Source organism: Cynocephalus volans, chromosome 5 (genome assembly GCF_027409185.1).
Source record: "Cynocephalus volans isolate mCynVol1 chromosome 5, mCynVol1.pri, whole genome shotgun sequence".
Lineage (NCBI taxonomy): Eukaryota > Metazoa > Chordata > Mammalia > Dermoptera > Cynocephalidae > Cynocephalus > Cynocephalus volans.
The window spans coordinates 83,807,362-83,827,996 of NC_084464.1; the positions used below are offsets into that span (position 1 = coordinate 83,807,362).

The window sequence follows — 20,635 nt, forward strand, 5'->3', positions numbered from 1 at the left end:
GACAGTCTTGTAATAATGCCACCAAATAGTTTTCAAATTTGTGAAGCTGTACAATAAAAACAATGGAAATAAGGCCAACAAATCTTTAGTTCATAAATATATGAAGAAAATAATCCAATGCCATAATAGCAGATGCAAAAGATAAAATTTTAAGAAACTATATATCTATTGCCCAGGGTTATGAGACTGTAATTATACTAAATGCTTAAACTGCTCATTTGTAACATATAAATTTTATAAGATTCATTAAGACTTAAGAATGTTGGAGGAGGAAGAGAATATTTGAGTACTTAGAAATACATAAATTGATTTATACTTTCCATGCATGTAAGAAGTTATATTTTGAAACTTTTAGTAAACTTGAGAATTTTTTATTGCTCACCTAAGACAACTGTCCACATTTCCTTCTGGCTTAAAAACAGTACATACATGGGATTATTGTCTCAAAGAGGATATTTTTCCAAGTGGTAAAACAAAACAAAAATATGGTGATGACTTAAATTTCTTAATTCAATGTTTGCAACGTATAGAAGCTAAATTATAAAAATATAAAATCTGTATCTGGTATTACTAGTATCTTTTTAAGTATTTCAATTACAATGAGTCTGATCCAAGTCATTTTGCTTTACTAAGAAACCAGTGTCTAATATGTCCAAATAAGGTCATAAATATACAGTGTCTTTAGAACAGGAATAATAATTTACTTGTTATAGAAAGATGGTAAATACTCATTTCTTTGCTCAACAGTTAGAATTAGAATTCACATACCACATTAGAGGTATATTCCACTCTAAGACTGTGTACGCTCTTCCTTTTTCTGTACACACCTGAAAACTGTACATATATATATATATATTTTTTTTTTACAAAAATGGATTTTATAGTCTATTACTTTTTCTAACACAATGCAGATAACATCAGGAAATTACATATTTCAAATAGATTGCCTTCAAAAGCAACTCATTAATGACTTAAATTTCAAACATACACACTATTATTTTCAATAATGGTGTAATTCAAAGACTCATTTTACTATACAACCAAGCCATCCATTTCTGCATTATGAAGAGTTTACTGAATTTTAATTATATAGTTAAATATATTTGTTAGAAAAAAATAAATATACAAAAAACCTGAAAATTTTGAAGTTATTTTTCAACTGCAAAATCACAGCAATCCAGTCAAGATCTGGAAAATGGTTTACTTAATTTCACAGGAGGATTTCTGTACAAATTTTGTTACAAACAATCTAAAAAGCCCAAATGCATCACTTTTCATTTTTCTTCAAGACAATCAAATGACAGTTAACATTTACTCTCATCAGAAATATGTAAAGAAATAATTATGTAATGTGTTTTGCCAAGGTTCAATTAAAGACTTTATTTTTCTACATCAGGATCATGCCGATACATATTTTCCCCATTCTCACCTTTTAAAAATGTAGTATGTGAAAATTTTGGTTACATTTTTGTACCATTACCAGTCCTCAGAAAATACTACATTCTTTAAACTTTTAAAAAAATGGACAATAAATTTCAAACAACAGAAATGATATTTATGTTGGTTTTTAAGGTATAAAATAACTGTACCATAAACAAATAAATAACTGCTTTCCTTTTCCATAGCAGTACATATAGCAATACATTCTCCTAAGTCATATAGTTATCATTTACAATAGACAACTTAATTTTACTAATGATGCAAAAAATAATAGAATACAAGGCACAATCATTAAATGGAGTTTTTCTTTAGGGTGTATATTGACATATCAGCGTGATAAGGATACCGTAAAAAGTGCAGAAAAAACACAATGTGCAATGAGACCACTGTATAAAACATGATTGCATAAAAAGTGATTTGGCCTATTTTAACCTTTAATAATTGAAAATAACCAATCTTCCCCTTAAAATTAAACTATAAAGTATGACATTTTAAAATTATTTTTATTCTACTGCTATCTAAAAAATCCTGAAAAAAGAATTTATACCTGGGTAATAGTATATAAGTATGTGTTTGTATATATATTTAATTTTACCCATTTATCAATATATACACATACACACACAGACACGTTTCTTTGTAAGTCATTTTAGCCTATTAGATATGTCTAAAGTTTAGAAATGACATTAATCCAGATCAACTAGTAAACATCAAATCCCATACCTCTTTTTCCTGTATTTTCCTTGAATCCTTTAACCACTTAAACATTTTCTCTAAAACATCTCTGTCAAAGGACCCACCAGTGCATTATTTTCTACTATTAGTACCAAAAAAAGATATATCTCAGCATAACTCTTTAATAACTTGCTCTTTAGAATATATAGTCTTTCCAATATTGAAAAGTGTATGCTGTCCTGACAGTCAAAAACAGGCTTCCCTCTGCACTGATTCTTAGTCTTTGGCACAATAAACAGAGATTGAGTGATTGATATAAGAATCAAGGTCTGAAAAATTAGACAGTCAAATGTTTTCCAATGTGGATATGTTTCCATCAGTATATTTTCTCTTAAGTTTGGCAGAAATGGAAAAAAGCAAAAGCCTCCTCCAGATAATTTGTAGATGAACATTCTATAATTAAAATTAAACCTTATAGAGTATCAAATGGTGGAAATTTTATATTTACCTTTAGAGGAAACACTTTTCTTAATTTACTGCTACTGTGTGTAACATCTGTCTTCCTAGGGGCATGACTTTTGTATCAATAAAAATGTACCTTGCTTGGTCAAAAATAATTCATTTTAACATGAAATGCTCTATCACTAGGATTATTATGCTCCTTAAGAGTGTAGCAGAACTGTCTTTTCCGTAAATAAATCAGGAATTCATAACAGGTCCTCGATTTCTTTTGTTTGAAACAGTGAATAAAATGAATGTGGAAATGCATAACCTATCTAAGGGCAATAAATAGCAAACATTTAAAATATATATGTATATATTTATATATATATATATTCATTTAAAGAAGTGAAGTGTCTTGTAAGGTCTGTTTTTGTTTTTTTGCAAATCAAATCGTAACATTCCCTAATCCACCATAGCAGCAAGGAAGCAGAAGCCTTAGTTCTACTTCTTCCTTAACTGTACCTGCTTTATATATTTTGAAGTAAAATATTTTGGTACAAGTTACCAACCAATTAAATTAGCTTTTGCTTTTTCAGTCAACTTTCGGACTCGTCCTCTACTAGAAGTTCCAAAAGTCAAAGAGGTGTCTTCAAACAACAGCTGCCTTTGCTCCTCTTCAGAGTCATCCTCATTATAGAAAGCTGTCCTTCGACCCTGGTTTCGAGTTCTCATGTGGGGTTCAGAGCCTCTGAGTTCTTCAAACTCTTCTTCCTCATCTATAGGATCATCAGTCTTTTTTCGGTTACTTCTCCTTAGCACTTTAACATTTGCAGGAACTATGAGATCTGAATCTAGTTTTTGTGTCTTCATCTTCCTTTTGGGTTTTCTGCCTCCACGACTCTTTTTCTGTAACAAATCATCCTTTACAATATTAGTTTCAGAAAGAAAATTGCATGTTGAAGAAGGAACCACTTCATCTCTGATGGGATGCACATTATTTTGCTCTGAATTTTCTGGCTTTGCATATTGTAGCTTTTTGGGCTTTCTACCTCGTTTCTTGTGTGTAACTTCACCACTATTGGTATTAACTTCTACCTTAGGTTTCCTTCCAGGTCCCCTCTTCACAAGTTTTGGTGGCTGTCCTCCGTGGCCATTTACTTGAATGGTTCCTGGTGCAAGAGCATTGTTTTTACAATCTCCTAAAAGTGAAAAAGAGTACACTTACTACACGAAATTCCTTTTTTTTTTGACCCTCAAACTAATCAATAAGATCACTGATATACTTACGTGTAATGACACAATCCAAATTTTTTTACTAAAATGAGGAAAAGAACTAAGAAGAGGCTAACAGTTAAACGATATTATTTTCTAGCTAAAACTCACAAAGATTTAATGAAGTTATTAATGACTTCGTGAGGCAAGTGAAGCTCAGAACAAACAAACAGTCTAAGTTAATTGGTGATAGGGCTGGGATTAGCACAGATTTCTTATTCCTCATACCTTTACTATACATTCTAATATATGACAGCACTGTTTCATACTCCACAAAATGACCATGTTAATTTATACAGGGTTTAACAAACACAAAGAATTTTACTGTTGAACTCATTAAACAAAAGGGTTTTTCTGTACTCCTACCTTCATGTAGCTCACTTATGGAAAATAATCTTAGTGTAAAATTCATGACCTTTTAATTTGGTAATCTGAACAAATAAACATATTAATCTCTCCTACATTCCTCTAATCATTTTATCAACAAGAGGAGGAATAAGAGAAAATCAAGACTGGAATAATTCTTAATTCCTTCTATCCTCCAAAGTTCTGAAATTTTTTTGTTTGGTTATCCTTGGTGATTTGTAATAGAATATTTTTAAGAAAATCCACAGAGACATGGAAACTGCTTTTAAAGAAAATGCTTCTTCATAATGGCATTTTTGCCACAGATTTGAATTTTACCTTATAAATACCAAGAAAAAAGCAATCAAGAGATTCATCAAAGGTCAAAGCCACCAGCAACAGGAAAAGGCAAAGCCCTGATTTCCTGACCCCACACTACAAATGATTTTCTTTCGATTAGTGGTACCATAACTGGGAAGAGGAGAAATGTGGGTGTGTGCATAAAGGAGTTAAATATTTTCTACCAAACAGTTACACTTAAATTGCCTAAGGATTCTGTATCTCTCTTTTGTTTTTCATTAATACTACTGATAAGGGTTCTAAATATTCAGTCCATGTACCCACTACAGAAATTCCATAGATCAGCTTCAAGGACTCCATGAACCCCTCGAAATGGTACAAAATTTTGTGTGGATATGTCTATGTACATTTTTCTGGGGAAAGGACTATAGGTTTCATCAACTTTAAAAAGCAACTTATAACCTAAAAAGGTTAAGAACTAATGTAGCTTTCTTAAAAAGGAATTCAGCAGTTTAAAAAAAAAAAAGTTTAAAAACTACTGATCTGGAGCTGTGTTGTCCAATAAGGTAGCTACTAACCTAGTGGCTACTGAGCACTTGAAAAGTAACTATGCAACTGAGGAGCTGAATTTTTAATTAAATTTTGATTTAAATACTAAAGCAATATATATTTAATAATATTGATTACATGTTGAAATGATAATCAAAATAATGGGATAAATAAAATACACTATTAAAATTAATTTTACCTGTTTTTATCAGACATGATGAATAGAATATTTTGAATTACATATGTGGCTTGTATTATATTTCCATTGGACAGCACTGCTCTTGATTGTAATAGTTAATTCAGATATCAATATTTATAATAAATCAATGTTAGTGAGTCATTTAATAGCTAATATATTTCTATATTATACTAATACACTTGAGTATGTGTAATACTCAAAAATTATAAATCAAATTGGCTATGAAACTGGACCTCCCCTGTCATAATGCTAGAACCAATTCATTATATACATTTGATTTCTCTAGGATTCATAAGTGACAGAAGCAAGGCCGAGAGACTCCTCAAACTCTGAATTCAGATCAGAAAGGAAGCAGATATTAAAAATGCAAAACACTCATATGCAAAGTCATTCACTTATTTATTTAAACACTAAAAACCCACTATATACCAAGTATAAGTGATTTAAAAAAACGAGTAATTAAACAAAAGAGCCCTAATTCTTCAGAGGGTAGAGAACATTAAAAAGAAATTCTACCATCATTATAAGTATCACAAAAGGTAATGAACAGGGTTGTTCTGGGAACATAAAGAAGCAAGTGCTTGATTCTGTCTAAAGAACCCAAAAGAAGGCTTCCTGGAAAAGGTGCTATTGTAAGTTGAGACTTGAAAGGTAATAGGAGACCATTAACCTAGGAGGAAAAAAGACATTCCAGAGAAGGCAGAAAAGGACAAAAGATATTCAGGGACTTCTAAGTGGTTTAGGATGGCTGGGACAAAAAAAGGAGAAAGAAGGTAAGGAAACCTAGAATATTAGGCAACAGCCAAGTAACAAGGAGTTTTATATAACAGGGAAAAACAAAAATAAAATAAAATCTGATTCTACATATGATTTGAAGGCAAAGAAGTTTAATTCTGCGTGTGTTGTGTGTGCACATGAGTACATGTATGCTAGAGAAAAACGATTAGAAACATCACTGACTGCAATGTGGATGATGGACTGGGTAAGGAAGAATTGAGAATTGAGGGAGAAAGACCAGTTAGGAACTAAGAAAACAGTCCAGGAAAGAAAGTATACAGGCCTGAATTAAGGCCATAGAAGAGAGAATGGACTGAAAAAATATGAAGGTAGAAAACTACAAGAACTAAAGACTACTGAATAGATTCGGATGCCGAAGAGAGAGTTAGGATGACTCTCTGATTTTAAGCTTAGGTAGGTGGGTAGATCCAAATGCATTAACCAAAGTGAGGGTGTGCCAGTAGAGAAATTAAATTATCAGTGATGTTTCCGGGGAGAACCATGCAGAGGAAATATCTTAGACACACTTTGGAAGTCGTGATATAAAATGCTGTCAAGAAGCCATACTGTTTTAACATGTCATATGGTAAACTGTTACTTTGTCTTTCAAACATAAAGGTTTTACAACTAAAATGTGCAGTTGAAAGAACTTGGAAGCGTAACTATAAGGGGTAAAAAGTTGTATACTAGAGGCCTGATTGTAGACAACCCTGATGAACTATTATTTAGTAAAGATTAGTGTGTTGTATTTTATGATCTAATAACAACTTAATTTTTTTTTCTCAAAAAGTGACAAATGCTACATTGGGTTAACTAAATCTAATTTAATTTAAACTTTCGGGATATACTTCTTTAGGTTTTATAATAATGAAGTGAGAAACTATTTAATTGGCAATACTAAAGGCCTTCGATTCTAGAATTTATTTCTATATAGAGCTTTTTTTGTCTTTTTAAATTTAATGACGATACAGTGTGCTTTTGACACAAAGCTGCAAAACAAAAGATGCCTCAGTAAATTTATCAATACAGATTGTGTGACTTTTAAATGCCTGAAAAGTCAATATAAATGCAAACTCTAATAAAAGCATCACTTGTAAGAAGGATCTACCATATCCTGAAAGATATAACACCTTACCTTGCTCAATGGCAGCTGATGACTTTGAAAGAGTGGATGTCTTTGAGAGTACAGATGACTTCATTTTACGTTTGACTGGCTTTTCCTTTTCTATGTTTTCTTTTGCAGAATTATTCCTAGTGCCATGACTAAAATTGGATTGACCAGAACTTGAAAGAGTATTCATGGCTTTGGAATGCTTCACGGAATTCTCTAGTACTAAAATACACACACAAAAGATTAAAAGCTTAGAGTTGTTGAACCTAAAAAAAGCAAGAAGTTTGGGATAGCTTCTAACCTGAAATGCTTGAATTAGCCCAGAGGATAAAACTTAGGGGATACTTAAAGCTTGCTTAGGAGATCTACTTCCTAATAGGAAAAAGGCACACCCAATTAGAAACTTTTGAAGTTTCAGCAGTTTCAGAAACTGTTCAGTCATTTCAAGGTTATGAAGGCAAGTCTTGGCAAACTACTAGCAAGCCTGGGTATTTAAATTCAGGCACTTTGGATTAGAGTTGCCACTTCTAAGCATTATTCTACACTGACATTCCTAAACTTCAATTTTCTTTCTTATTAAAAACATTTTTTTTAAAAAAGAGGAAAAACAATAGAGAAAGCAAAAACAACAGTGCCTGCTAGAAATTACTAAAGCCCAGTATATTTCGTTTGGCAAAGTAAAAGTTTAAATAACCAAAAAAAAAAAAAAAAAGGAAGAAAAAAAGAAAAATCATTGTACACATTCCAATTTAGAAAATGTTACTGAGTCTTACTTGTTTTCCCTGGCATTGTAGATGTATTAGTTTTTGAAATGAAAGTCTTTGCAGCTGAAGAAGTAGATGGTTGCTCAGTGATAACTGGATCCACAATCACCCGGTTGCTTCTGGTTCGAACCACAGATTCTGTTTTACCATTTATCTGAGCAGCATTGTGCCGTGGTGGTATTGATCGTGTAGGTGTAGAGAATGGAGAGGTAGAGATTTCTGACTTTAGCTGGGGTTTTAAGATCCTTTTTTTCCTTTCGGGGCTGTAAATAAAATAATATTGTTAGTTATTCTTATAGCTCTAAATGGATGAATAAAACACAGTTTTATAATACTGTTGGATTCAATATTTGTACTATTATGAAATATGTTAAAACATGAGATTTGTAGTGGATTTCATATGATTGTGAGCCTTTGAAAAGTGAATATTTAGTGAAGGATTGCTGTAAATGCTACAGTTATATGACAGAAAGCATGATGCCATCACTATCCTAAAAATGCTGTTTTACTGTATAGATTTAGCAGTTTGAATTTAAGCACTTACACTAGTATAGCTTTAGTTAAAAGATTAAAAATCCTCCACATCATAGGAACTTGCATGTCAAATATATCATTCTGCAATATAGGGAATAGTAAAGGAAGTATTAAAAAACACCAAGTTCTAGCATTTAGATGACAAAGTTATAGATGAGTTAATACTATTTAAAAGAAATTAAATACCTTGATGCAGCACTGCTGGAAATAGAGCTGCTTCTGTTTCTTTTCTTCCTCCTTTTGGTTATAGTATTTCTTTTATGAAAACGAAGAGCAGATTTATAATCTGATAAAACTGAACTTATGTGTTCTTCAAAGAAAGCAGATAGGCGCAAACTCATGCTGTAAATCTACGGAAAGAAAGAAAAACAAAATTGTGTTCAAACACTTCTCAAAGGAAAATGTCATTTAAATATTTTTCTAATAAAAATGTTTTAAAATGTAAATATTGCTTTTTATGTTCCTTTTCCCTAGTCACTTTTGATAAGAGTATACTGAAGCATTTTTACAATTAAATTATTTTTGTGTTTAGATTAGGGATCTTCCAAGCTTTGAAAGATTCTTAAAGAAAAGTTTTACTCTGAATTCAGATGGCTCACACAGACAAAACTCTTTGGTTGTGAATACTATCATAATGAAACTATTCCTGAGCATTTGAACCTGTTTTCCATGGCTACCTAGGATGAGCATCTATTCTTTCTCATTTCATTGCTACTTATCACCTCTTGGTAATATCTTGTCTGACCAAAGAGAAGTGAGTGCTATTTATATTTTTACTTATTATAAATCAGTCACTAAAAAGCTCCTTTCCATAAATGAGGAAAAGACCTGGAAAAGTTAAGCCCAGATGGCTCCAGTACATACAAGGACAATTCATATATGATTTCTATTCAACCACATTACTTCAAGAAAACTAACCATTCCTAAATATCAAGAATGACATCAGGTTATTTCACAGAAGGAACTGAATAGAAAGATGTAAATTATTTTTTCCACTAGCACACTCTTAAGAACATAATAAAGTTTTTGCTGTAAATTTTAAATAAAAGCAATAATTACCTATTTAACATACTTTTCTACTAATTTAATTTAAACATCAATAAAAATACAATTACATACCCTTGATCTTTTGCTTGGTGTATATGCTTTTGAATTACTAAAAATAAGTCTGACATCTTTACATAACTCCATTGGTGACTCATAATTCCCAGCCTCTAAAGTTTCTCTAACAGTAGCAAAATCCATTGGAGTGTCAATAATGTCTCTGTAGTCCTAGGAGGGAAAACAGGTGGTATTATTATTATTGTTGTTGTTATTATTATTACCACCACATAGCATTACTTCTCAGCACAAGGATTCACACAGTACAAGTCCTAGAACTATTAATAATCATTCTTGTTTCCTTCATCAAGGCTTCCTTATTTCTAATAATTTTTATTTATTTCATACGCTCTCTTTTATTGCAATCAACACAGGACTTTTCTCTTTCAAGAACACAGAAGTTCTTCTGTTTTTGCTGGGGTCCCCAGGGAGGACAGAGTTGTGTTGGAAAGGGGTAGTTAAGAGTAATAAAAAAGCTAAGCTCTACAACTACATATAAGTTTGATGTAAAAAAAAAAAACCCCAAACTGTAAACTACCTATAAATCCTAAAGGTTGCTGACTCATTGAAACACAACTGTTACTTTAAAATAAGGAAATAAAGAAAATGGAAGCATGCTAACATCTTATTTATGTGGAGGCCTGAGTTTTAGTAACCTCAACTTCAGTACTATAACTGGGAGGTTTTTTGCAGTAATCAAGATTTATAAATGTAAATAGTTGTCACAAAGTCTACATACTTTATGCCACAGAGAAGTGGAATCACCCAAGGTCTCCAACTATTCAATTATGTATAAAACAAGGCAACAGACTGGAAGCCAAAAAAGACAAGTGAAAGCAGAAGAGCAACAGAAAATTATCAGAATGTTATCTTTTATAGGGACAAAAAGTACTGTATCTTTTCAATAGTCCCTGAGCATGTAACTGTATTTTTTGAAGTATAACAACTTAACTTTACACCACTGATGGAGTTTGAATGTGTTGTCCCCTCCAAAACTCATGTGGAAATTTGATCTCCAACGTGGCAGTGTTGGAAACTGATTGAGTCATGGGGGTGGATCCCTCATGAATGGATTAATGCTCTCCCTGGGGGAGGAGGGGTAGTGAGTGAGTTCTCACTCTATTAGTTCCTGCGAGAGCTGATTGTAAAGGACCCTGGCACCTTCTCTCTCTCTCTCTCTCTCTCGCTTCCTCTCTCGCCATGTGATCTGCTTGTACCCGCTGGCTGCCTGCCACTTTTCCACCATGAGTAGACGCAGCCTGAGGCCCATGCCAGATGCAACCATCCCAGAATCATAAGCCAAATAAACCTCTTTTCTTTATAAATTACCCAGTCTCAGGTAATTCTGTTATAGCAACACAAAACGGACTAAAACAACCACCAAATTTAAATTATGATCAAATACATTTGACTATAAAGTAAAAAGTGTACAATATAAGATAGGATTATTGCCTTTACAAAGTTTTATTTTTTCCTTTCCAATGTGTATGCCTTTTACTTCCTCTTCTTGCCTTATTGCATTGGCTAGAATTTCCAGTACTATGTTGAACAGCACTGATGGGAGTGGATATTCTTGCCTCATTTCCAGTCTCAGGAGGAAAGCACTTGTTCAGTCACTATTAAGCATGATGTTACCTGTAGGTTTTTTATAGATGTTCTTTATCAGGTTGTAAAAGTTCCCCTTTATTCCTAGTTTTCTTAGCATTTTTATTATGATTAATGTGTGTTGTTGTTTTTTTTTTAGATTCTGTATTTGTCTATTTGGCATCTGTTCATCATGGGGCCAATTAACTATGTTTTCTTATTTTCTTTATTCTTGATGCTCTGGTATTTGGTGGCCTTACAGACCTGGGGAAATAATGCCCCTCCCAGGGCTAGCCAATTCTTACTGCAAAGAGATCAACTAAGAACATGTCTTTCATATTACAAACCAATCAATCCTCAGAATATAGCCCCAACCACCTCCTTTTCTAACTCTTATACACCAAGACAATATTTTCCCTGCCCTAAATCATCCCACGGCCAGGACCAGACAACTATAAACCACCCCTATACCCCAGAACCCACCAGAATTATTCAAACTAGCCAATACTAAGCTGTTCACTCTGACTTGCCTTCCCTGCAGAAATCCCAATAAAGGGTTTCTTAACTTTTCCCTAACTCCTATCTTCCCCACCCAACCAAACCTGGCACTTCCCTTCTGGTCCTGTTTGGCGTGTGGTGACCTCCTTTCTGAGACCCGCAAGTATATTAATAAACTTCTTCCAAGCCTCATTCTTGTTTCCTCCTGCAACCACACCGACTTTATCATACCATATCTAAAATGTACATTCTTAGAACAAATGAGTGTGGAATTTTGTCAAATGCTTTTTCTATATTAATTGGTACGATCATGTGATTTTTCTTCTTTAGCCTGTTAAATATGACGGATTTCACTGCCTAGTTTTCGAATTTATATATCTCCAGATTAAACACCAAATGGTCATGGCACATAATCATTTTTATATATTCCTGAATTCTACTTTGCTGTTATTTTGTTAAGAATTTTTGCATTTTCTTCTTACATACTATTTTTGTCTGGTTTTCATACCAGGGTAACACTTGCTTCATAGAATGAGTTCAGGTGTTCTTTTTTCTCTCTTCTAGAAGAGATTGTGTAGAATTTGTGTTAATTCTTATTTAAACATTTGGTAGAATTCTTCACTGAATACATGTGGGACTAGAGATTTCTTTTTTGAAAGCTTTTAACAGCAAGTTTAATTTCCTTAATAGTTATAGAGCTACTCAAATTATCTATTTTATATTGGGTGACTTGTGGTACTTTATACTTTAAGTATTGTTCCACTTCATCTAAGTTGTTAAATTTATATGTGTAGAATTGCTTGCAGTATTTATTATCCTTTTGATATCTGCAGGGTCTGTGGTGATATCCCCCTATTTCATCCCTGATACTACCTATTTGTGTCTTCTCTTTTTTTTAGCTTTGTAAATCTTAATAGAGGTTTGTTAATTTTAATGCTTATTTATTTCAAAGAACCAGCTTTTGGTTTCATGATTTTCTCTGTTTTTTTGTTTTACATTTCACTGATTTTGGCTCTTTAATATTTCCTTTCTTCTGTCTGCTTCTGATTTATATTACTTTTCCTTTTCTTTAGGTTCTTGAGGAGTGAGCTTAGATTACTGTGACTTCTTTTCAGATATACTCTTTTAGTGTATATTAGTGCTATAAATTTCCCTACATCGCTTCAAACTTCATTCCACAAATTTTTATGTTATGTTCATTTTCATTGAGTTCAATGTGTTTTTTTAAATTCTCATGGGACTTGTTTGACCCATAGATTATTTATGAGTGTGCTGTTTAGTTATCAAATGCTTAAACATTTTCTTGTTATTGATTTCCAGTTTGATTACACTGTGGATGGAAACACATTCTGTATAATTTCAATGAATTATGTCATTGATTTTTTGTTTTCTGTTTGTTCTGCTTTTTGTTTACTTTTTTCCAATCTTCTTGTCAGTTTGTGATGGTATCTCTTTGTAATGGTTGTTCTAGGTATTTTACACTGCATACATAATTATCAAAGTCTGCTGGCATCAACACCATACCAGTTCAAGTGAAGTATAGAAACTACCTATCCCCTTGTGTCCCTTTACCTTCTCCAGTTATACTATAACTGTCTTAAATATTTCCTCTATATACACTGGACCGTGTTTTAATTTTTGTTTCAATTAAGCATAATTTTCAAAACTATGTTTAACTGAAGCAAAATGTATATTTTACCAATTCAAGTGAAGTATAGAAATTTCTCCTCCCTTCCCATTTTTTAAATCTTTAAGTTCACTGATTCTTTTCTCTGTTCTCTGTACTGAGTTAATTTGTTCTATTTCCATTCAGTTCCTCTATTTCCTTGTTGAAACCTTCCATTTTTTTCATTTGTTTCAAGTATGCTTTTAACTGCTTAAGCACTTTTATGATGCTATTTAAAAATCCTTGTCAGATAATCCTAACATCTGTGTCATCTTCATGTTGGCATCTGTTGATTGCCTTTTTTCATGCAGGTTGAGATCTTCCTAGTTCTTGGTGTAAGTGATTTTCAATTGAAACCTGCACATTTGGGGTGTGAGAATGGATCTTTTAAAAATCTTGTGTCTTAGCAGGCCTCCTCTGACACCACTTTGGAGGTGATGGGTGGGCAGGGTATTGCCTTGTTACCCCAGGTGGGGGTGCAAGTTACCCAAGGAGTGGGGAGGATCTCCTTGTTACTGCTGGGAAGGGATGGGAATACAGATTCTTTAAGCTTCCATTGACACCACCTAGACTGGGAGCGGGTAGTGCCTTGTTACTATTCCCTAAATGGCCTACACTGACACTATTGGTGGTGGTTTTATTATCACTGACAAGTGGTGAAAAGTCCTGACTGTCCACTAGGCCTTCAACAATACCACCCCAGTAAGATGGGGGAAGGGTTACCTCATTATTGCCAGGTAGCGGTAGAAGTCCAGGCTCCCCTTGTGGTCTCCACTGGTATTTAAGGGAAATGAGGGTGGTTCTCTACTGGCATTCACTGGTGGGAAAGGGGTGGGACCACAGATTTTTCTGTAGTATTTGGCTGGAGTAGAGCAGTATTGCCTATAAGTTTTCTGTGTTGCTGCTAGGCTGCCCCTTTCCTGGTTTTCTGGCTAGAAAGAGCAGGCTTTTCTTAGGGTTTTTTTTAGTCAGTGTTCATTGGCATTTCTAGGTTGATGGCTTCTCCTGTATTCAGAATGGGATATATAAGGCAAAAACAAACCCAGGAAACTTACTACTGTGTTGGTCCTGAGGTCCCCAGTCTGTCTGTCTTGTCTTCACCTTTTGAAATTTTGTTTGTTTTATATATAACGTCCACAAATTTAAGTTCTACTTAGAAGGAGAAATAGGAAAAGTATGTCTACTCCATCTTCCCAGAAGCAGAAGTCTAATTACACTGCCTTTGACCAAAACATTTTTGAAATGTCTAAACTCTAAATGACTTCACAGCCACTTTATAAAGCCACACAACAATATCAGAGGTAGTAACTTTCAGTAAAATTTTGATTTAGGCAAAAACAGTGTATTGTATGGTTCAGTCTACCTAATATAACAAAACTGGTCTAAATGATTCTGCTATTTACAGAAATTAAATTCACCACTATTGGAAGACTGTCATTTTAAAAAAGATATTCCGAAGGCTGCATCCCAGATTCCTAAGACAGTTGCAAAAAAGGAAAAAAAGGTAGCCACAAAACTGCTTTATGTGATGGTAAAACCAGCTGAACAGTATCTAGCCTCTCCACCTTCTAAAGGTAACCACTTTGACATAGTCTTTAATTATTTGGATATCGAATTTTATGGCATTATTGACTTCGTGAACTTTGTAGATTTGGGGAAAATATAAAAATGCTACAAATTTTTTTAAATGTTTTACAAAATTTTGGTTAAATGTAAAATGTATTTATGTAGAACATTTAATTTTTCCTAGTCCACATCTTGAGCTTCAATCATTAAGTATAATACATGGTAGATGCTCAAAATAACTCTGCTGAATAAATGAATGAGGTAGAATATTTAGCATGTTACTTTCCACCAAAAAGTTTAATTTTTAACATCTTGCTTTGAATATTTTATTAAACTCAAAACGTGAACTAAAATTTTCATACAAAAGCTAAAGTATAATGAGCATTATCTGCCTTAAATAGTCCATTAAAATAAGGCTGATAGTCAACTTATAGCTAATTCTGAAGTATATAAAGCAGGTTATCCAAAGTTTTTCTCTTATCCTGTGTGACAGTAAAAAACAACACACCTCCATAGGGAGTAACACAAAAAGGAAGAGATTAAATTAAACTTTTTTCTTGCTTTTGCGACTTTTTGTCTGCTAACACTCTTAGCTAGAAGGACAGGTTCTAAACATTTGCTAAATATTGTTCTCACTATTTTCAATACTTAAGAGATGACTGCATTCTTATATATTTCTGCCCTAAGTTTGAAAAGTAATCTACTTTCTTTATATAAAAATTCATTTGCTTATTATCACATATAGTAGTATAAGGGTATGAGTTCTTGCTCTAGAACTGTCAATAAATAGCTACCTGTCTTGGAGAGCTAAGCCTCAGTTCCACATCAATAAAATGAGTGGTTGGAGCAGTCTCAAGCCTCTTCCATGACTGTTTTAACATTTTTCTTTTTGTCTTTGAAGTTTTGATTCTTCACTATTATTCTAGGTAATGATTTTTTCTTATGTATCTTGCACAGAAATCATACTTTTCAAATGTTTATCAAACCTAGAAAATTCTCAGCCATTAGATCCTCAAATATTGCCCTATTCTCTCCCACTGAATTTGTTTGGATATATTTTGGACCTTCTCATTCTATCTACCTTACCTCTTAATCTCTCTTTCAGACATTTTATCTCTTTATCTCTTTGTGTATAGCATTCTGTATAATTTCTTTAGATCTTTGCACTAACTTTCTTTTCAGAGATCTAATCTGTTTTTAATGCTGCTGATGGAGTTTGATGTGTTGTCCCATCCAAAACTCATGTGGAATTTTGATCCCCAATGTGGCAGTGTTGGAAACTGATTGAGTCATGGGGGCGGATCCCTTATGAATAGATTAATGCTCTCCCTGGGGGAGGAGGGAGTAATGAGAGAGTTCTTGCTCTATTAGTTCCCATGAGAGTTGGTTGTTTATAGGACCCTGGCACCTCCTCTCTCTCTCTCTCTCTTGCTTCCTCTCTTGCCATGTGATCTGCTTTTACCCGCTGGCTGACTGCTGCTTTTCCGCCATGAGTAGAAGCAGCCTGAGGCCCATGCCAGATGCAGCTGTCCCAGAACTGTAAGGTTCTTTATAAATTACCCAGTCTCAGGTATTTCTGTTACAGCAACCCAAAACGGATTAAAATAACTGCTGAATAAGTTTATGTGATATTACATTTCATTCTTAGAATTCTATTTAGCTGGTTTTGTTTTAATATGTCTTACCTTCTTTCCCCCTCAAATAATGTCTTTTTCCCTTATGCTTCTTATTCCTTAATTTATCCTCTTAACCAAGATGATATCAAAGTTTAACTGGCAGCATTCTTTTTCTCGGTGGTACACTGTGACAATCATCTTACAGTGAATAGTGTCTCTCTCTCTTTTTGATGAACTATAGTATTTCAGAATAATCTACTATCTCAAGTTTTGGGGGACAGGGTGATAATTCTGTTTGTTGTTTCTGTTGTCATATATGGTGAATAACTCCCTCACAGAATTGCTAATTTTTTTTTTTTTTAAAATCACTAGTTCATCTTCAGTAGGGATTGTTTTTTTCCCATAATGGACTTCTATACAAAGATGGTAGCATAAATTTGGATTCTAAATCCATGCATAACATAAGCTCAAGGATATTTCTCTCCTCTGACACCACAGCCACTGGGAAAGACATTCTTCCTTATAGAAGGAATTATTCTATTCTTTTCATTCAGGGTACAGTACTTCAACAGTCCTGGTTTAGGGTGAGGTCTCAGTTCCAAATGCCTTCCTCACCATGGCCCAAGGCCTCACTTTCCTCAGCACAGTGTTAATACTTGTGCCTCTAGAAGCTAAACATTAAGGCTTATTTCTAACTCTTCTTCTCTGGGAAAAGCTCAGAATACAAACATCTATAAAGCAATGGATAAATGAACAACTTTAAAAAATACTTAGCTGAGCTTACAAGAAACAAGGGAAAATCTACAACTTCCAAAAACAAAGAGAACTGAACACCAGAGCAGTATAACATCAGCTCAGTTCTTCTAGGGTTTTTTTGGAAGGTAATATTCAAATTAGCCCAATTTAACACACTGGTGGAAATAAAGATTTCTCTGCCACATGTAAGAGTCCATGATTCTGGGTTTTTTGAATGAAAAGAAAAACATCATTTTATGATATTTAACTATTGATGAAATCTCTATTTTCACCATTGCAAGTTAGGACACATATGTAAAAAACAGATACTGAAGTAGGATGGTACCACACCTAGATCACGATGCCTTACAAAACATTTTTTATTTTCACTTGAAACTATGAATGTTATCTGAATTGTACCACCTTTCAAGGAATAAAAAAATCACTTTAAGCTAAATTGAGATTGCTAAGACTGCTTGAAAAAACAAATACTTGAATCATGTTCACTCAACTCTTTTTACCATGTATTCCAGAAAGATCATAAACTAGCATAACTTAAATATATATAATAATGCCACCTTACATTTGTATAATGCTTCAGCATTTAAAAACTATTTTTATGTATTCCTATTTCATCTCCATAACCCTGTAAGAAGTAGGTATTATTATTCTTGTTTCCTAAACGATTGCAAAATAAATTCATGGAATTTGTGTGGGGAAGAAAAGAAATAGTAAAAAAAAATATTCAGATGGGAAAACTAAGTGACTTGCTCAAAGATGGAGAGCTGGTAAGGGAAGAGGAGCTAGAACTGTAACTCAATTCTTTGTAATCTTAATTCCTCCCATTTTACCATACTACTCAACTCAGATTCTCTATATAACCAAGTGGATAATGAGAACATTTATGAAATAATAAAGAAATAAGCTATAATCATAAAAAAAATAACTTAAACAGCCAACTGTCATGTATAAGATATGTACCAAACTGACAGGTAAAGAAAATATCTTCAAAAATGCTTACTGGATATTCAAGGAGATCTACTGGCTGGCGGAAAGGCTCTGAATCTTCACATTGAAATATGAGATTTAACAATTCTTGACATTGTTTCTTCCATGCTTGAATATCATAAGACTGAGCTCTATTACGTAATCTTCTTCTAGGCTGATGGTCCTGAAATAAAAATGTTCAAATATATTAATAAAATAGCACTTGCACAATAAAATTTGTATTTTTAATGCAGTCTTAGATAATTAGGTAATATACAGTAATTCAAATAAAAGAAAATATCATTCACCTAGGTCTAAAAACCATGCATTTTATGACTGAAACTGATTTAGAAGTAATTTTTAATGTCTTTAAAAATGTTAAGAGTAAAAACAGCTCTTAATACATTTAAATTCATATAAAGCACTTTTGCTAAAACGAAAACTGTGTTACCTTCCTTTTTCGGGTAGAAGTTCCTGGCACATCAGCATCTTTCTCTTCTTCCTTTGAAGCAAGAATTATCAGATTCACAAAACATTCTAGATTTCATTATACTCTGTAGTTGTATAATTAGCAATTATTTCCTTTACACTTGGGAAAACCCATAATATATATGCTGGGGCACTTTACTGACTCATTAAAAAGACTCCCCCTGCTTAAAAAGTTTTTCTAACTGTAACAAGAAAATTCTGAATATCACTTTTTTAAAAAAGTTAACTACAGCAGTGCACAAAAAATAATTTTCATAACAGCTTTTACCTGAAAACTACAATGTGTAAATTTTTTATGCACAGAATACCAACACAGTAATCATAATGAAATATTACATACCTCAGAGTCAGACAAAACTTTCTTCTTCATTGAATTGTAAAGTGGAATTATGTTATAACAAGTTTGATCCCTGAATACCAAGAAGGAAATTTTAATATATAAGATTAGAGATATGAGATTTTTTTTCCCTTTAAAATCTGTTCCGACAACCAGACTTTAAAAGTTGAATCTACAGGCTTTCTCCATTGGTTGACTCCAATGCCATATGCACACACGTTTAACCCTGCCCCCTCCACTCTATGTAGAGCCTCTAATCTGGCCTATTTTACTACACCAAACACAATTCTTACCTCCCAGTGTTTGCTCGGGTTACTGCTGTGCCAGGATGCATTCTTCATGCCTCAGTCTTCAAGGGAAAGTTAATATACCTCCTGTCTTCCAATTCCTTCTTTCCTTCATTCTTAAATATAGGTATTCCCTAAATTTTGTCCTCAGTTATCTCTTCTTGACAGTATACCTTTTGCTCCGATAACCTTATATATCTGCAGTTCATGTGTGTTAATGAATTCCAAATTCCTATTATTTGTCCTGACCCTTCTCCTGAGCATCCTACCATCACCTGAAATTCCACATCTAAACCTAACTGCTACTCCCCAGATACTCTTCCTCCTTTTTCTATTTTTTTCTTTTTGTTAACAGCATACCATTCTTATGGTAATGGAAATCTTGGTTTTCACTATTCCTTCCCTTGTTTCCTTATAAACCCAATCAGTAATTCTATCCTCAAAATCTCTTGGCATCTGCTCTTTTCTCACTTCTATAAATTAAGCCTTCATCGTGTCTTACCTGATCAATTGTAGCAGCCAATGTGCTATTTATGCTTTTGGCTCTTCTCTATAAATTAATATCTGACATTGCAGTCAAATTAATATTTTTAAGGAATAGCGTAAACATGTTATTCTCATGTTAAAATACTTTCAACAGCCTTTTGCTTCCAGAGCTCATATTTCAAAAGTCTAGCGTCTTAGATTGGCACTCAGGGCCCTCCATGATCTGGTTCTAACTCAAATTTATAGCGTTGTATCCCTATGACTTCCACTCATGTGCACTCTACTTCAGCCAATTTAAATTATAGTTTAAATTACCCTTAATAACTTTTAACTTTCTTATCTCATGATACTCATTCCTGGAATGGCTTTCCTTTCACCTTATCTCTCCTGAATCCATCAATATCTGCCTTATCCATAATGTCTTAACATACTTTTTCCCCTTTATCTTTATTGAACTCCCACCATCACAGTTAGAAGTGACCCTATCCTCACCTAAACTTTCATATAATTCTCTTGTTACTTATCACAGTTTTCCTTATATTATGGTTACTTACAAATTTATCTATTCTACGAAACTGTATTAAAAGGGTAAAAATATTGTTATTTCTATCTCTAAGTATCTACCTAGTATATTACTTTGTATATATCGCTTAAAATTTTGCCAACTCAATTAAAAAGTACAATAATCAAAATTTCAAGGAATTAACAATCAAAATTTCCTGAAAATTACTGTCAGCTAAAAATAGTTTTTAACAAATTATATCCATCTATCAATGCCAGGGATTTATTTTAACAGATATATAATATAAATGCTTTAAATATCACATTAATCTGCATTTCAAAAGCATTTTAAAGTAACTATTTCAAAGAAAT

General features: G+C 33.2%; 1 protein-coding gene across 3 annotated transcripts in view; it reads right to left on the bottom strand.

Moving 5' to 3' along the window:
- Positions 1–1,144: 1,144 nt before the first annotated feature.
- PHIP (pleckstrin homology domain interacting protein) overlaps positions 1,145–20,635 on the bottom strand; it is a 126,553-nt gene continuing 107,062 nt past the window's right edge. For all 3 annotated transcript variants that reach the window (XM_063096465.1, XM_063096464.1, XM_063096466.1), the window contains 8 exons: positions 18,993–19,062; positions 18,615–18,665; positions 18,198–18,347; positions 9,530–9,682; positions 8,597–8,760; positions 7,886–8,139; positions 7,137–7,334; positions 1,145–3,758 (listed from right to left, as the gene is read on the bottom strand). In XM_063096465.1, coding sequence (XP_062952535.1) covers positions 3,121–3,758; positions 7,137–7,334; positions 7,886–8,139; positions 8,597–8,760; positions 9,530–9,682; positions 18,198–18,347; positions 18,615–18,665; positions 18,993–19,062 — 1,678 coding nt within the window. In that variant the 3' untranslated portion in view covers positions 1,145–3,120. The remainder of the gene's footprint in view (positions 3,759–7,136; positions 7,335–7,885; positions 8,140–8,596; positions 8,761–9,529; positions 9,683–18,197; positions 18,348–18,614; positions 18,666–18,992; positions 19,063–20,635) is intronic.